This window comes from Phycodurus eques, chromosome 16 (assembly GCF_024500275.1).
Source record: "Phycodurus eques isolate BA_2022a chromosome 16, UOR_Pequ_1.1, whole genome shotgun sequence".
Lineage (NCBI taxonomy): Eukaryota > Metazoa > Chordata > Actinopteri > Syngnathiformes > Syngnathidae > Phycodurus > Phycodurus eques.
This window is the reverse complement of record NC_084540.1, coordinates 105,023-124,250: the sequence shown is the minus strand read 5'-3', so window position 1 is coordinate 124,250 and position 19,228 is coordinate 105,023. Positions and strand designations below refer to the sequence as shown.

The 19,228-nt window shown below is 45.1% G+C and overlaps 1 protein-coding gene across 3 annotated transcripts in view; it reads left to right on the top strand.

The window, feature by feature from the left end:
• dus1l (dihydrouridine synthase 1-like (S. cerevisiae)) overlaps positions 1–14,691 on the top strand; it is a 42,971-nt gene extending 28,280 nt beyond the window's left edge. Inside the window, exons 13-14 of one of the 3 annotated variants that reach the window (XR_009770048.1) lie at positions 4,692–4,826; positions 7,605–7,680. Coding sequence is in view for 2 of the 3 variants with exons in the window: in XM_061700069.1 (XP_061556053.1) it covers positions 7,605–7,680; positions 11,818–11,879 (138 nt within the window). In the remaining variant the exon portion in view is untranslated. Of the gene's footprint in view, positions 1–4,691; positions 4,827–7,604; positions 7,681–11,794 lie in introns of those variants that run through there. The other 2 variants (XM_061700069.1, XM_061700070.1) reach the window with 2 other exon arrangements.
• The last annotated feature ends 4,537 nt before the right edge of the window (positions 14,692–19,228 follow it).

The following is a 19,228-nucleotide window of genomic DNA, read 5'->3' as shown; positions in this document are numbered from 1 at the left end:
AGGAGGGCGGGTAGGGGCACCCGACAAGGGAACAATCAGGGGGGAACCCAGGGATTAGCCGCGGGGCATGAGAGGGGAGCCCCACCGCCAAGCACTCACCCAGCCCGGGGGGCCCGGCCTCAGGAGCACCACCATGAAGCTAGTAAGAACCCACCTCCCCCCCGTTACAGGAGCACCACCATGAAGCTAGTAAGAACCTCCCCCCCCCCCCCCCATTACTATTCATTGGCCCTACCCCGTGTATCAGTGCCCCCCCGAGTGGTGTGGTGGATTAAAATCTGGAGAGGCCAGTGAGCAGCAGTGCCTGGCAGGACTGCCAGGCACTGCTGCCTAACAGTCAAATGCCCCCCACCCAAGCCCCACCGTCCCCCAGAGATGGGTGTATGTGGTACATTAAAATAAATGGGGATGAGTGTGTGTGATACATTAAAATCCTGAAGGGCAGGCAGGGCGGGGGGGCAGCGCCCCTGGACCGGGAAACCTGGTCCGACACCCGCACCCTCCCGACCCCATACCTGTCCCCCAGGAACCCCTGGATATGTATGTGTGCCCAGATGTGACTAGTGAGAAAAATATTAACAATGAGTGGTGTGAGTGTGTGCTAGGTTAGTGATTAACTCAGTCACTGCCAGCCGTTTCCTGAGCAGGGAACCCCGAGACTGCTTGGCATTTTCGAGCAATTTCACTAATCTTTCACGCCCCAGAGAATATTGTGTACTATGACGATGTAAACACCAAAACCACCAAAAGAAAGATCAGACTCTCTTCTTTCATCTGAAAAACGAAGTTTGTCCCTAGCTTATACCGTTCTTTAGTAATCAGCGGTAAAATATCAACTACTTTCGGTCAAATCTGGAAGAAAAAAACTGAGAAAGCAGTTTCTTTAGTGAAAATCTTAAACATCTGAACATAAAGTACTTTCGACAGAAAGTATTTTTACAAGTATACTTATGTACAGAATTTACATTAGACAAAAATGCATGAAGAAATGGGGCTCCCACACTTGCACTTCTTTCCTCCCAAATTCTCCTCCTCTACCGTTTGCTCAATACTCAGTCCAGGTTTTTATTACCTTGCGCATAAAATCTAGCAATGTGCCAATGTTTATAATCCACATCTGGATTTTATTCTTTGGTGGCAGTGAATGTGATCTTGGGTGATTGTCATTCTCCTTGAAACCAGTCCCTACTTCTGCCCGAAGCACAACTTGTGCAGTTTAGAAATATAACTATTACTTTAAAAATACATTGTTGAAAAAGCTGACGTGGAGAATAAAAATATTTAAATTACCTTTTTTGTCTGCACTGCGTACTGAAATGGGAGTCGAACGTCTGCTTGGATGCATAACCTGTAAGTTTAAAAAAAATAGATAAGATTACGAGAGAATACTTTTTATTGATGACATATTTTGTAAGGGTAAAAACAAACCACATTAATTTTCTTCGTCGCAAGACGTTCGGCCTCCGGGTGTTGAATTCGTGCAAAATGGACAAGCTGTAAATGGAAAATTCCAAATCAGTACTGGCAACAGATGTTACATTGTCATGTGAACTAGTGGGACTAAGTTATGTTTTTATGTAACAAGGATTGAAGGAGCGTGTTTGTTTGCTATACGATCAGCTGGCAAGTGGCCGAGAGCATCTCGCCATATGTATGGGCCAGCATTTTGGGCGATAGCTTTGCAAAAAAGCGATGGCCTCGGAGCGTCATCCTTTATTCCCCCGCATGATCTAAGGCGTCATTCCTGTCGGTCGCAGGAATATTTTTCTTGGCTTGGCGCAATACATTTCGAGTACTACTTCTCTCTTTTCCACCATTACGTTTGCACGATACATTGTCTTCTCATTCTCTCTTGCACCCCGCCCTCCTTCTTCTTCTGAGGGAAGCATTGTTGCCCTCTACAGGGTGCCATTCCTCATTGCAGTTATCCAGAGGCTTGACAATCACACATAAACTCCACAAGACGCTCCCCCACCCATTCCCGTTAAAAAACGCCATTGACATCTTTAGACGGCATTGGCAGGGAATAGATGGATTCTGAATGACGTCTTTGGATGGCATTGGCAGGGAATGAGTTAAGAGGCATGGCTCCTGCAGGTCGGACCCATCGGGCAGGACAACCACAGACAAAGAGAGCTGCCCCATCCAGCCCCGCAGCACTGACCCCCCCGGGACTCCTCCCACATTCCAGGCAGCACCCACTACCCGCCTCCGAGTGTGGGAGGTGGACCAACCCGCCACCCCCCAAACCAGGCAGGGACGAAAACCCCACAGCAGGCCCCACAACCCGCAGGGGACCACCCGCCCACGAGAAGAGGAGGAGGCGACTGCAGGGGGACGCAAGGATTGGAGAGAAGAGGAGGAAGCAGACCCGAGGAGCGACAGGGGGGCCCCACCGCCCCCCACCAGTAGCCAAAGCGGGGGACCACGGTGGACCTAGAGTCTAAGAGTTTGTAGTTCCGCTAACATTGACATCATGTTTGATCGGAGCGCAGTATTATCTAATCGTAGCTCCTTGACCGTTGCTGTGAGAACTCCAAGCTGTTTCTGAGTTCGGTGATCTCTTGGCGAAGCAAGTCGAGTGTACTTGCCAATTTCTTGTCGATTGAGAGGAGGACACTCGTTTGTGTCTCTGTCAAATCAAGTAAATCCTCAGTCGAAGTGGAAGAATCCGCCGTTTTTTCTCTTCAGCGACACCTCCATGACAGAGGGGTTGGCGTTGACGAAGCTGCGCGAATCTCAAGTGGCTCTCTGAGTTACCGCTGCGAGCGAAACTGGTGAAGGAAAAGAGAAAAGAACGAAGAGACAATCCGCTGCTGAAAAAGGAAAAAGACTTATGAAAAGAGAAGTTTTGTTTTGTAAGCTGCTTTACATACAAGTCTGAAAATGAAAATTTATCAGTACTCACGCTTTGCTGATGCATTATGAGTATGAGCATTTAGGGAAGTGCAGTTGCCTGTTCAAACCCCCACCCCCTCCCTTCACCATGCAACCTTATAGAAGTATGTTTGAACAAGATAGTGAACCTCAAGTTGTTCCTGGTGCTGCATTATCCGTAGGTGAATGAGGAGACTACTTTGAAGGTAGACAAGCACGATACCGTAAAAGTGAAAGTGGTGTGCATGAGCACTGAAAATATTACAAGCGCACCTGGTAGAAGTGTGTCAGGGCGCTTCTGCGTACCAAGCATTCTTTTTTTATTTTGATTTTTTTCATTTAGCACAGCTGTAGCCGCAGGGCTCGAGTAGTGTTGTCTTCCACGAACAAACCTCTTCAATCTTTTGAGTGAAAGTACTGAATGGATTATTTGAGCTCAACTATGAGCCTGTGGCCCACGAGAAACTTCCCTGCAAGCGTCGCTACTTGCGGGGTGGTGGTGATGGCTGAGTGTGCAGGGGACGCAGACAAAGCGGTCTTTCTTCAGAGCAGATATGACCCTCCGTCAAAATGTCTTCACATGAGGATTGGGAATCACTGCCCTAGAGAACTGCGCCAAAGGGTTAGGGTTAGAAGGGTGTGTATTGTATCCTCTGCCAGCTTGCTGTTGGCCAGCAGTTGTGCTAGCTTGAATGATGTCAGGTGCAAGACCCCTCTGGTGCCACCCCGTCCTGCACCCTCATCTTCCTCCTCCTCATAATTGCTTATTGCAGTGTGGGCTGGCACAGCTCTTCCGGGGGGATCCCGAGGCGCTCCCAGTCTAGCCAAGAGACGTAGTCTCTCCAGCGTGTCCTGGGTCGTCCCTGGGGCCTCCTCCAGTGGGACGTGCCCGGAACACCTCACCAAGGAGGCGTTTTAGAAATAAATAACCTGAAAATATAAAATGTATACAATACAGTATCCTATACAGAATCCATGGTATAAAATAATGTGTCTAAATGAATGTCTATTGGTACAGGTATCTGCAGTGGTGTGAGAGGTGTTTGCCTCCTTCCTGATTTCTTTTTTTTTTTTTGCACGTTTGTATCGTCTCGACTGGTTGTCTTAGACTAATATTTAAATTTGTTCGATGATGGGAAACTTAAGGCCTCTTTATACTCCCGCGCTTGCGGAGCCGACAGCGCCCGCATTGCATCACGTGACCGACGCATTGGGCCGCACGGCCCCTATGCAGCCCCTATGCATCAGTTGTTGCTGAGCGTAGAATGCCACGGAGATCAGCTCTTGTGATTGGTCCGTTTTAGTCACATGCTGTGATGACGTACTCAGTGTTCCCCTTAGTTCTACATACCATCTACGCTGCCGCCTTCTTGATCAATTTTGCAGCATAATTAAACGTATCATCTGGTCATCAAGGTCCATTTGTTCTAGCAGACAATGTTCCACGGTCGCCATTGTTGTTGCTTTGTTCCGGAAAGTAAAAAACTGCTACCGGAAATGGCCAAAAAATGCAGAGGAAACTCCACCCTGTGGTGTCCTAGTCAATACTAGCCGTAGCGACACCCCCAACCTGGAGAACTGCAGTACATTTGCAAAACTGCTCAAGTATAAAGGCAAACTATGCGCGGGATAGCCGCAGTGACGTCGGCGCGGTCGCTGCCTGCGCAAGTATAAAGAAACAAACAAACAAACAAGAAATCAGGGAGGGGGGAAACACATTTTCACAGCACTGTATGTACTGGCTGTTTACCAGCTGTGAATTGTCTCGGACTAAGCAAAGTAAATATATTTATATCGTGCATTTCATACACAAGGTAATTCAAAGACAAAGGCAGAGCAGAGAACCATGTGGTGGAAGCTGAGAAAGGAAGAGTGTTGTACGACTTTTCGAGAAGAGGTGAGACGGTGGACAGGAGGAGCTTCCAGAAGACTGGACCACGACAGCCAAGGTAATCGGACAGGCAGGAGAGTACTTGGTGTATCTTCCGGGAGGAAAGGAGAGGAGACTTGGTAGTGGAACCTCAAAGTACAGGAAATCATACAAGATGTTACCTAAGAAGAAGTGGGACACAGAGGACTGAGGAGAGGACAAAGGAATACATGGAGATGTGACATAGGGCGAAGGTAGAGGTGGCAAAGGCCAAACAAGAGGCATATGATGACATGCATGCTAGGTTTGACACTAAAGGAGAAAAAGATCTATACAGGTTGGCCAGACAGAGGGCTAGAGATGAGAAGGATGTGCAGCAGGTTAGGGTGATTAAGGATAGAAATGGAAATGTGTTGACTGGTGCCAGTCATGTGCTGGATAGATGGAAAGAATACTTTGATTCATGAGGAAAATGAAAGAGAAGGAAGAGTAGAAGAGGCAAGTGTGGAAGAAGCAATGATTAGTAAGGGGGAAGTTAGAAAGGGACTCGAGGATGAAAACTGGAAAGGCAGTTGTTCCTGATGACACACTTGTGGAGGTATGGAAGTATCTAGGAGTGCTGGCTGTGGAGTTTTTTTTACCAGGTTGTTCAACAGAATACTAGTGGGTGAGAAGATGCCTGGGGAATGGAGAAGGTGCCGTTTTTTTAAGAACAAGAGAGATGTGCAGAGCTGTGGGAACTATAGAGGAATTAATTTGATGAGTGACAGTGAAGTTTTGGGAAATAGTAGTGGAGGCTGGACTCAGGACAGAAGTGAGTATTTGCGAGCAACAGTATGGTTTCATGCCTAGAAAGAGTACCACATATGCATTATTTGCCGTGAGGGTGTTGATGGAGAAGAACATTTAGAAAGGTGGAGGCATGCACTGGAAAAGAGAGGAATGAAGATTAGCCGAAGTAAAACAGAATGGAAGAGCATTAATGAGAGAGGTGCAGTGGGAAGAGTGATGCTGCGGGGAGAAGAGATAGCGAGGGTGGAGGACTTTAAATACTTGGGGTCAACAATTCGGAGCGATGGTGAGTGTGGTAAGGAAGTGAAAAAAACATGTCCAAGCAGGTTGGAACGGGTCGGGGAAGGTGTCAGGTGTGTTATGTGACAGAATAGTCTCTGCAGGGATTAAATTTAAAAGTGGGAATGATCTGAAATTATGAGAGAGTTTTTAACCTGGATTTAAGAACATTCACACTTGGGGCTGACGTCACTTCTGTTGGCAATGTATTACATTTGTATGCAGCATAACAGCTAACTGCTGCTTCACCTGTGAGAGCCAGAAATCTTGCTTGTTTGTAGGTGACCAAATACTTATTTCCCACCATAATTTGCTCATAAACTCTTTAACAAATCAGACGTGATTTTTGAGTTTTTTATTTCCTCTCATTTTGTCTTTCATAGATGAGGTATACCAATGATGAAAATTACATGCCTCGCTCATATTTTTAAGTGGGAGAACCTGCACAATTGGTGGTTGACGAAATGTTTTTTTGCCCCGCTGTACATAGAAGGGTTTTCCAGAATTTTTAGGTCAACTTTGGGGGTGGGTATTATACATGGGTGCGCATTATACACACGAAATTACAGTCAGTTCATCCAGTGAGGTCGGTGGGGGGGAGAAAAAAAAAATACAAATTAGCACCAAACAACGTCTGGTACTCATTGGAGAACCAGACCAAAACTGTTATGTGCACCTCTGCCAATTACCATCGGCTGTTGTACAACAAACTGAAATAACAGTTACAGTAATTCTGTCTCACCCATATCTTTTTGACACTTGGATAAATTTGGATGAATTTGCAAATGGAGGATTACTGCTTGGGGGGGGGGGGGGGGGGGCGTCAGTCTTGTCATATTAACTAAACACAACACACAACCTACCCTCTGTTCTTTTATCACTGACAACTAATTTTTGTATAAAGCTTATTGTACTGAGCATTCAGGACAAAGATCAGTTGCATTTACGGTTATATGATTCTAATTTCTTGCGTATCTGAGGTCATGCATGACGGCAATTCAATCTCTAAAGTTTAGAGGGTGGAGAGTGAGGCAACAGGGAGAAGAGATAGTAAGGGTCGAGGATTTTACATACGTTGGGTCAACAGTCCAGAACAATGGTGAGTGTGGTCAGCAGGTGGAGAAACGGGTCCAAGCAGGGCGGAATGGGTGGAGGAAAGTGTCAAGTGTACGATTAAGGGCAAATTTTATAAAACATTGGTGATGCCAGCCAAGAGCTATGGATTAGAGACACTAACTCAAATCTATTGTTGATAAGGCACCCAGACTAAAGGAGGTATTATTTATCCATTCATTTTCTGAGCCGCTTCTCCTCACTAGGGTCGCGAGCGTGCTGGAGCCTATCCCAGCTGTCATCGGGCAGGAGGCGGGGTACACCCTGAACTGGTTGCCAGCCAATTGCAGGGCACATACAAACAACCATGCGCACTCACATTCACACCTACGGGCAATATAGAGTCTCCAATTAATACATGTTTTTGGGATGTGGGAGGAAACCGGAGTGCCCGGAGAAAACCCACGCAGGCACGGGGAGAACATGCAAACTCCACACAGGCGGTGCCGGGGATTGAACCCCGGCTGACGCTCTAACCAGTCGGCCACCGTGCCGCCTGGTATTATTTATATTTACTGGAAATGGGGCAAAATGGTGTAATTATAATAACCTCAAAACGAATCGTTCAGCATAAAAACATTTTGGACAGCCAGCTTTGAATTTCCGACAGACAAAATGGCAGTTTTCTTTAATTGATTGCCAAGAATTCAGGTGTTTTATTTCATTCTTACAGGGAAATAAGTGCGTCTTCAACCTTTGTCGGGGCTGCTGTAAGAAGAAGTCCTACAAGGAGGTGGCCAACTGTTTAAGTCAGTATATACAAATGCATAAACATCAGCACATTTCTTTGTTACATGTATTGCAATAGCTCAATTTTTCACCTCATTATGTGGGTGTATTTGCTCTCGTCAGACATTTGATTTGGTTTTCACTTGGGCAAAGGTGTTTTCTTGTATTTTTAAAGTCCGGTTTCAATTGGACTGATCGATTAATTTGATTTTCCAGAATATCATCGAAGTATACTGACTAAATCTCAATGACTATTTATTATAATTTGTGTTAATCATTATTAGCCATTAAAGTAATTGGAATAAATGTTTATACTTCACAAAGAAGAGGTCAGTATTAGTAAAAAAAATATTTTAGGTTCAGTGATTCTCAAAGTCCACTACGAGTACTACTGGTGGTATGTGAAAGAATCACTGAATTAAATGTTCAAACTGCACAATGTTGTAATGGCTTCAGGTTGTTTTTATTTATTTATTTTTACATCCAGTACAGTTGTTAAGTACACTTTTAAGTACCATGCATTTGGCTATAATCATTTAGAAACGTTTGATTTCAAACATTTATTTAGGTAAAATTGTCATATAACTATGTGCATTATATCGAATCATTAAGTACAGTTTTTCATTTTCCTATATTTAAGTGAAGTGTTAATGTTCAAAATGTACATAATGTTACTGTGGCTAACAGATATTAAATACATTCATGGCCAAAAACATTAGCACCCCTGTGCTTCTGTCAGATAATGCACCACTTCTCACAGAATATTTTAGCAATTACAAATGATTTGGTATTCGCGTTTATTTATTTTGTTTGTGTTTGTACAAAACAAAAAAAGGAGAGAAAAAAAGCTGAATGATAATTTCACACAGAACTCCAAAATTGGACTGGACAAAATTATTGGCACCCTTTATAACTGGTAGCACACCCTTTGAAAAAAATAACTGAAATCCATCAGTTCCTGTAACCATCAACAATTTTCTTATACCGCTATGCTGGAATTTTGTCCCTCTCTTCTTTTGCCAACTGCTCCAGGTCTCTCAGATTTGAAGCGTGCTACTTCCGAACTGCTGTTTCGAGTTCTCTTCATGGGCTCATTGCTGGCCATTTCAGAACTCTCCAGCGCTTTGTCTTAAGCCATTTCTGGGTGGTTTTTGAAGTGTGCTTAGGGTCATTGTCCTCCTGTAAGACTCATGACCTCTGACGGATACCCAACTTCCTGACACTGGGCCTACATTGTGCCCCATTCTTTGGCAGTGTTAAGATTTCATGATGTTATGTACACAGTCAAGGCAACCAGTACCAGAAACAAAATCAACCCCAAAACATCAGTGAACCGCCACCATGTTTGGCCGTAGGGACCGTGGTCTTTTCTATGAAGGCTTCATTTCATTTTCAGTAAACAGTATGAAAAGTACCAAAAAGCTCTACTTTGGTCTCATCTGTCCACAGGACGTTCTCCCAGAAGGATTTTGGCTTCTCCGTGTATGGGCAAACTCCAGGCTGGCTTTTTTGTGTGTCTGTGTCAGCAGTGTGGTCCTCCTGGGTGTCCTACCAATGCGTCTCTTTTCATTCAAATGGCGACAGATAGTGTGAGCTGACACTGATGTACCCTGTGTCTGCAGGTGGTTGGCTTGAATTTGTTTGGCACCGGATCGAGGTTCTATATCCACCATTAGAACAAACCTTTGTTGCAACCGCAGTTCGATGATCGACTTTGTGGTCGTGTAATCGAACTTGCGAGAGGAGCGGAGCTGTCAACTGATCACCACCTGGTGGTGAGATGGCTCAGATGCTGGGGGAAGATGCCTTTCCGTCCTGGCAGGCCCAAACGTATTGTGAGGGTCTGCTGGGAACCTCTGGCAGAATCCCCTGTCAGAAGGAGTTTCAACTCCCACCTCCGGCAGAATTTCACCCACGTTCATAGGGAGGCGGGGGACAGTGAGTCCGAGTGGACCAGCGGTGAGGGATGCCGTCAAGCTGAAGAAGGAGTCCTATCGGGCCTTTTTAGCCTGTGAGACTCCTGAGGCAGCTGATGGGTACAAGTTGGCCAAGCGGAATGCAGCTTTGGTGGTCGCTGAGGCAATAACTCGAGCGTTGGGGGAGTTTGGGGAGGCCATGGAGAAAGAGTTCCTGACGGCTTCGAGGAAATTCTGGTCTACTATCCGGCGTCTCAGGAGGGAGAAGCAGTGCACCATCAACACTGTGTATAGTGGGGATGGGGCGCTGCTGACCTCGACTCGACGTTGTGAGGAGGTGGGGAGAATACTTCAAAGACCTCCTCAATTCCACCGACACGCCTTCCCATGAGGAAGCAGAGTCTGGGATCTCTGAGGTGGCCTCTCCTATCTCTGGGGTTGAGGTCACCGAGGTGGTTAAAAAGCTCCTTGCTGGCAAGGCCCCGGGGGTCGATGAGATTCGCCCGGAGTTCCTAAAGGCTCTGGATGTTGTGGGGCTGTCCTCATTGGCACGCCTTTGCAATATAGTGTGGACATCGGGGACAGTGCCAGAGCGGCCGAAATTAGTTTCCTCCGCAGGGTGTCTGGACTCTCCCTTAGAGCTAGGGTGAGAAGCTCGGTCATCCGGGAGGGGCTCAGAGTAGAGCCGCTGCTCCTCCGCATTGAGAGGAGCCAGATGAGGTGGCTCGGGCATCTCATTAGGATGCCTCCCTGTTGAGGTGTTCCGGGCACTTCCCACCAGGAGGAGACCCCGGGAACGACCCAGGACACGCTGGAGAGACTATGTCTCCCGGCTGGCCTGGGATTGCCTCAGGATTCTCCCGGAAGAGCTGGATGAAGTGGCTGGGGAGAGGGAACTCTGGGCTTCTCTGCTGAAGCTACTGCCCCGTGACCCGACTTCAGATAAGCGCAAGAAAATGGATGGATGGAAGAACTCCCCGCAAGTTCTCACTTGGGTTTAGGTCAGGTGAGGAAAGGGGGCCATGTCATCAGTTTTTCATATTTCAAGCCTTTACTGGCCAGCCACACAGAGGACTACATGTGTGTGATGGAGCATTGTCCTGCATAAAAGTCATTGTCTTTTTGTACGATGGTTAGGGTTAGCCCTAACTCTGTCTCCAAAGATGAACGAAAAACAAAAACATAGACACTACTAGATAGCACTTAACCGAGGCGACCACACGGTTAGGCGCCATCTTGAAAGATGCAGTCAAGTCATCAACGGAGACACTGCCACATACTGGATGGAGGGCCTTCCCACGTATGAATATTTTCAACGTGTGTGTGTGTGTGAGTGAATATCTTGAAAACTGTGTTACGTTTGTCTCAAAAGTAAATGCGTGTGCCCACTGATCCACAAATGCACCTTCAACAATTCACAAGCAGAATCGAATATTTACAAACGATAAGTTATGATGAATGCACACACATTAAAAAACATGTAAATCGCGGATATATTTTTGTAAATAATTTTCAGTCAAATCTTTGACCATATTAAGATGGCTCAGTGGTAACACAACCGTGTTGGGAGACAGAAAACCATAGTTCAAATCCTGGTCACAGATCGTAACAACCAGGAGAGTCAAGGCAAGATGTTATATCCCCATTCCAGCTGAATATATACGACTAACTGCCGTACTCAATTAATGTTCGTGCCTGCAGTACCAACTTTCTTTGGTAATACTCTGTGAAGGGAGTTTGAATACAGTAGAACGGCGGTCTGGATATGTCTGTATGGAAGGTGGCTTGCATGGCGCAGGCAGTACTTCGAGGTGGAGATATCTGTGTCGAACTATTTTTGAAGTCAACTTATCAGAGTAAGTCGATTTTTTTTTATTTGTTTTATTTTTATTTTTTTTCCCCACCCTCCCCCAACCCAAGTGGAAGTGATCAGATTTGGCATTTTTTCGACTTTTTTGTTTCAATACAAACAAACAAAATTTAACTTGGTTTCCGGGAGAAGCATTATCTGAGAGAAGCACAGGGGTGCCAATCTTTTTGGCCATAACTGTATGCTTTTTAGGAATAAAACCTCTGCCTTGTTTTCTGATGAAGACTTGAGCCTACTATGCTACTGTATTTTAATATTGTTCATTATGGTGGAGAGCTCAGTACTTTCGGAGGCGGTACTTGGTGTAAAAGTTGGAGAATCACTGTCTTGGATGATAAACCAGTACAGTATGTTTTCACCCTGGTTGACAGGCCATGGACTCAAGTTCAAGACCAAGGCAGATGCAAGTAAAGCTCAAGAGGATGTGAGATAAAGAAATTGAGATAAAAACTGCTGCCTTCCACAGTACAAGGAGTACAAGGCATAGCTTCCACCATGGACCCTACCACTACCCCGTCTTCCTTCATAAACCTTGTGGATATGCAGAATTGTTATACGTTTTGCCTCTTAAACTACCTGTATTTTCTCAGATAACAAACACAGTACCATTATTAAAAAAATATTCAAAATAGCACTTAAAAGCCAAATTATTTAACTTGTGATGTTCAAAGTGTGTTTTTTGTCACAATGCCCAGTTAACCAGTGATGAAAAGTTAAGTCATATTCCAGACAGCAAACATATCGCACCGATGTCAGCCCGTCAAAAGGTTCCATTGTTATGATGTTGCCGGGAGAACGTTTGATAATTGCTAGTGTGTCCCCAAGACATCGGCATTCAATCTAAAAATACCACCACACCACAACTACACGATTAAAGCTGGAGCGCCAGCCAGGGTAGCCTCTTCATATGGCCTTAATTACAGTGCCACCAGAACGCATTGACACCCCTTCACGTTTTCCATATTTTGCTATGTTACGGACTTATTTTACAGCTGATTTGAGTATAGTTTTCTTTAAAATAATCTACATAAAATAACACATAATGACAAAGTAAAAACATTTTCAGACATTTGTGTAAATTTGTGAAAAATGTAAACATTCAAACATAATAGGTACATACAGTAAGTATTCACACCCTTTGCTATGACACTCAAACTTAAGCTCAGGTGCATCTGATTTCCACTGATCATCCTTGTGATGGTTTTACAACTTGGAGTCCACCTGTGGTAAATTCAGTTGATTGAACATCATTTAGAATTGCACACACCTGTCTATATAAGGTCTCATAGTTGGCAGTACATATCAGAGCAGAAAAAAAAGCAATCAAGTCTCAGGAATTGTCTGCAGACCTCCAAGACCGGATTGTGTCAAGGCACAAATCTGGGGAAGGATACAAAAGAATTTCAGCAGCATTGAAGGTCCCAAAAAGCACTGTGGTCTCGATTATTCAGAAATGGAAGAGGTTTGGAACCACCAGGACCCTTCAGAGATCTGGCCGTCCGACCAAGCTGAGTAACCGGGGAAGAAGAGTCTTGGTCAGAGAGGTGAACAAGAACCCTATGCTCACTAAGGCGGAGCGCCATTGTTCCCTTGTGGAGATAGGAGAACCATCCAGAAGGTCAACCATTGGTAACGTACTCCACCAATCAGGCCTTTATGGTAGATTGGCCAGACCGAAGCCCCTTCTCACTAAAAGGCACATGGCAGCCCGCTTGGAGTTTGCCAAAAGGCACCTTAAGGATTCACAGACCTACAGAAACAAAATTATCTGGTCTGATAAAACCAAAATAGAACTTTTTGGCCTGAATTGCAAGTGTCATACCTGGAGAAGAAGAGGCACTGCTCATTACCTGGCTAACAACATTCCTCCTATGAAGCATAGTGGTGGCAGCATCATGTTGTGGGGCTGTTTTTCTGCTGCAGGAACTGGGCAACTAGTCCGCAAAGAGGGTAATATGACAGCTGCCAAATAGAGAAATTCTTCGAGAAGTTTCTCCAGGCTACTCTGCTCAGTTGAGATTTTCTGTAGTTCTGACAAAGATGAAAATGTTCCTCGATTTCAGCGTAAAAAAACGGTGTTCAGTTGGGTTGAAACAGTACAAAGTGTGTCCTCGTGTGTATACAAATCCAACACCCAAAATGGCGACCACACGATGTAGGGAGCAATTTCAAACAATAGCGGACCTTGTGTTGTGTGTCATTCTTTGTATGAGGGTTAAGTTGATGGCAAGAAGTCTTCATTTTTTGTCGTTGGTGTCAAACGTTCAAGATGCATTACTGCCACCTACTGTGCTGGAGTGTGGCTCACAGTATGCCTATACATATGTACAGTACTAGGGAGCAAAATAGATGAATTAAAAACCAAATAAACTTTAAAATAGATTTTCTTTATCAATCCTGTTTCATTTAAAAACTGAAACAAGGCTTTGATCTTGTGTTCAGTACATTTCTAAGATTAAATTGTGTCGCCCCACTTTTCAACTCATCTCTTAGCCTCCCTCATACCTTTTGACAATAACTATGTTCAACACTCGCCTCCTCTACTCCACATTCACACAAACCTGTACCATGTTTCCCAATTAAATGCATTGTCCTATTTAGCCCTGTATGTCCTAATCTTAATCTTGTTATAATTGTTTCTTCCCTTCTGTTTCTACCCACTGCCTTTATGCCTCCCACCGTCTGCTGTATTCTATAGAAATGCCGTCCTGTGTGATCTCCAGTTCCAGTTTTTGCCATTCTGTTTTGATTGTTTTTAACATAAGCCTCACCCATCCCAAATGATATTCCCAACCATTCTTCTTGTTTAAGTGCTTGTTTTGCAAAATAATCATCTTTTTCATTCCCCTTTATTCCCTATATGTTCTGGAACCCACATAAACCTGACGCTCGTCTCTAATTTACTTAATCTATGCAATATCTCATAAATATCCAATCACACATCTGACCTACTTTGTGATATCATGTTCTTTAAAGACAATAATGCTGTTGCTGAATCTGAACAGACTATAACCCGCTTTAACCTGTTTTGTTCAATCAACTGTAGTGCCATCGTGATTGCAAGCAATCCCACTGTATATTCTGCTACGTGATCTGATGTCCATTCCTGAATGTATATATATAAATATGGAGTGACACATGCAAATGCTGTTCTTCCATTATCTTTTGAACCATAAAGTAAAAACATTGGTGTACCATGCATGTGTTGTTTTATAGGTTCTTTATACTTGCGCAGACGGCGACCGCGCTGTCACTGCGGCTGTCCCACGCGTAGTTTGCCTTTATACTCGAGCGCAACCCACACGCGCTGTTTTGAAAGTGTACTGCAGTTTTCCTCCAAGTCGGGGGTGTCGCTACGGCTGGTATTGGATAGGAAACCACAGGGTGGAGTTTCTTCTGCATTTTCTTTTTGCCATTTCCGGTAGCCGTTTTTACTTTCAGTAACAAGGAACGAAGCAACAACAATGGCGACCACGACAGAACAAATGGACCTAGATGACCAGATGATACGTTTAATTATGATGCAAAATCTATCAAGAAGGCGGCGACCTAGATGGAATGTAGAACCAATGGGCACGCTGGTACGTCATCACAGCATGTGACTAAAACGGAACAATCACGAGAGATGATCTCCGCGGGGTTCGACGCGCAGCAACTAGTTTTGTCAGGTGCACTGCAAACTACGCAGAGGTGCTGGACGGGGCAATTCGTCGGTCACGTGATGCAATGCGGGGGTTGTCGGCCGCGCGACTGCGGGAGTATAAAGAGGCCTTAAGTCTCTCTTCGACTACTTTCTCCCAATCACCTTTTCCTTTATTACTGTATACTCTTTCTTGTATATGTAGATCTACTACCACTGGAGGATATATCCAAAAAGGTGTTGCTGTATGATAAATTGCTGGACTGTATATTTTTGTTGTTGGTCCCATTTGCCTTGCCAACTTATTTGCTGTCCACCCATAACTATCTATCTTGGCTTTGCCACTCGCCCAACATGGCTGAAGAAGCTTCACAGTTGGATGCGGTTTATTTTTGTGACTCTGCAATTTTGCCCAGCAGTTAATCATAAGCTGTATATATCTTAATTGCAAAAGCATTTCTCCCATCTCAACCTGTACTGCATTACTTGCCAACTTATTTGCTGTCCACCCATAACTATCTATCTTTGCTTTGCCACTCTCCCAACATGGCTGAAGAACCTTCACAGTTGGATGCGGTTTCTTTTTGTGACTCTGCAATTTTGCCCAGTAATTCATTATAAGCTGTATATATCTTAATTGCAAAAGCATTTCTCCCATCTCAACCTGTACTGCATTAGCTGGAGATGTCTTTAAAGCATGTCATGTCATCTTTGAGTCAAATACAACACCTAAAAAAACAAAGAATTTAACTTCTGTTTTCCCATACATCTTTATCGGCACATCTTTTATCTGTTTCCTTGTAAACAACACTACCTTTGTCTTTCCAACATAAAACTCAAATCTCCATCTATATGACCATTTCTCAACCATCCCAATTGCTTTCTGGATCTTATCTTGAATAAACTGGATATTATTGCCTCTCTTCCATAGTGCTCCATCATCCGCAATGACTTTCCTATATCTGGGTCTATCCATCCATCCATACATCCATTTTCTGAGCCGCTTATCCTCACAAGGGTCGCGGGAGTGCTGGAGCCTCTCCCAGCTATCATCGGGCAGGAGGCGGGGTACACCCTGAACTGGTTGCCAGCCAATCGCAGGGCACATATAAACAAACAAACATTCGCACTCACATGCACACCTACGGGCAATTTAGAGTCTTCAATTAACCTACCATGCATGTTTTTGGGATGTGGGAGGAAACCGGAGTGCCCAGAGAAAACCCATGAAGTCATAGGGAGAACATGCAAACTCCACACAGGCGGGGCCGGAGATTGAACCCCAGACCTCAGAACTGTGAGACAGACGCTCTAAGCAGTCGCCCACCGTGCCTATATCTGGGTCTATTTCTGCAAAAACATCAGTAATCATAATAGAAAACAACAACGGACTGATAAGACTCCCCTGAGGTGTGCCATTTTCCACCTTAAGGCAGTAGAAATGGTGCCCAGCTTTAGTTGAATCTGCCTGTCCAATAAACAATCTTGGATCCAATTAAATGTTCTTCCATTAATCCCTGTTTTATACAGTTTCATCAATAACCCCTCCTTCCACACCATATCATATGCTTTTTCAATATAAAAAAATACTGCTCATACTGATTCTTTGTTGGCTTGTGCTTTTCTTATTTCTTTTTCGAGACAAATCACAGAGTCCATTGTTCCCCTTCCTTTCCTGAACCCACTTTGATGTGGAGATAGCGCCCTTCTCTAAATAATAATTTAGTCTCTCAACTATCATTTTTATTACAAACACTTTGATGTTTGGTAGCTTGCCTTCTTCCCATGCACCCTCGAGGACCGTGCCGAGGTTGTAGAGCTGGTCCACTGTGCCACTGCCAGGACGAAAACCACACTGCTCCTCCTGAATCTGAGATTCGACTTCCCAACAGACCCTCTTCTCCAGCACCCTTGAATTGACCTTACCAGGGAAGCTGAGGAGTGTGATCCCCCTGTAGTTGGAACACATCCTCAGGTCCCCCGTCTTAAAAAGGGGGACCACCACCCCAGTCTGCCAATCCAGAGCCACTGTCCCCAATGTCCACGCGATGTTGCAGAGGCGTGTCAACCAAGACAGCCCCACAACATCCAGAACCTTTAGGAACTCCAGGCGAATCTCATTGACCCCCAGGGCCTGGCCACCAAGGAGCTTTTTAACCACCTCAGTGACCTCAACCCTAGAGATAGGAGATTCCGCCTCAGAGACCCCAGACTCTGCTTCCTTATGGGAAGGCGTGTCGGTGGAATTGAGGAGGTCTTCGAAGTATTCTTCCCGCTGGCTTACAACGTCCCAAGTCAAGGTCAGCAGTGCGCCATCCTCACTATACACAGTGCTGATGGTGCACTGCTTCCCTCTCCTGAGACGCCGAATGGTGGACCAGAATTACCTCAAATCTGTCCGGAAATCGTTCTCCATGGCCTCACCGAACTTCTCCCATGTCTGAGTTTTTGCCTCAGTCACCACCAAAGCTGCATTCCGCTTGGCCAGTCGGTACCCATCAGCTGCCTTAGGAGGCCGAAAAGGCCCGATAGGACTCCTTCTTCAGCTTGACGGCATCCCTCACCGCTGGCATCCACCAATGGGTTCGGGGATTGCTGCCACGACAGGCACCGACTACCTTACGGCCACAGCTCCGGTCGGTCACCTTGGCAATAGAGACGCGGAACATTGTCCATTGGGACATGGGTGAAGTTCTGCCAGAAGTGGGAGTTGAAACTCCTTCTGACATGGGATTCTGCCAGATGTTCCAAGCAGACCCTCACAAGACGTTTGGGCATGCCAGGTCGGACCGGCATCTTCCCCACCATCGGAGCAAACTCACCACCAGGTGGTGACCGGTTGACAGCTCCGCCCCTCTCTTCACCTAAGTGTCCAAGTCATGCGGCTGCAAGTCCGATGACACGACCACAAAGTTGATCATCGAACTGCGACCTTGGGTGTCCTGGTGCCAAGTGCACGTGTGGACACACTTATGCTTGAACATGGTGTTCGTTATGGACAATCCGTGGTGAGCGCAGAAGTCCAATAACAGAACACCACTCTGGTTCTGATCGGGGGCGCCGTTCCTCCCAATCACGCCCTTCTAGGTCTCACTCTCATTGCCCACGTGAGCATTGAAGTCCCCCAGCAGAACGATGGAGTCCCCAGCGGGAGCGATCTCCAGCACCCCATCCAACGACTCCAAAAAGGGTGGGTACTCTGAACTGCTGTTCGGTGCATAGGCACAAACAACAGTCAGGACCTGTCCCTCCACCCGAAGGCAGAGGGAGGCTACCCTCTCGTCCACCCGGGGTGAACCCCAATGTACAGGCTGTATCAGTATCACTGTTGTTTCCAGGACTTGTCAGGTCTGCTGCTGTTCCAACTTGGGATATGACAGGTGTGAATGATTGATTGTGTTTTGAATCACTGTTGTTGTGTATTTTATGCATAATTGGTCTACAGGGATTTTTCGCATACTTAGTCCCAGGAGTGGAATTTTCAATCTTCAATATTCAGTTTCATCATATTTATGTAATTTGTTGGAGATTTTCTCATCTAAGCAGGTGAAGAAGGAAAGAAGCTCTCTCCTCAAGTGGACTGTGGATTGACAACAGTTTAGGAGGAAATTGCTTATGTTTAGTTGGCTGCAATTTACGACGTTAATTGTAATTCAATAATTCCCAGGAATTTAAAACAATATGGTGGTAAGGATGTATGCCGTGACAGCTGTGGGAACACTATTATTAAGAGCTAATAACCAAAAACATCTGTTTATTGCACCTAAAGAATTCCTCAGTGACTTCAACAGATACAAATGTTAGCAGGGACAATAAAGAGAGAGTGATTCTGGTATGATGTGTTATCTTAGTTTGGGGTTTTATTACATAGATGGTGCAATCATGTCCAAGTTCAGGTCGGAAGCCGTATTGGATTAAAGGGTAAAGATGAGAAATACAACCCCAATTCCAATGAAGTTGGGGCGTTGTGTTAAACATAAATAAAAACAATACAATGATTTGCAAATAATGTTCAACCTATATTTAATTGAATACACTAAAAACACAAAATATTTAATGTTCAAACTACTGACGACAGTCAACACATTACCATTTCTATCCTTAATCAGACTATCCTCCAGATGAGCCACATCCAACATGGC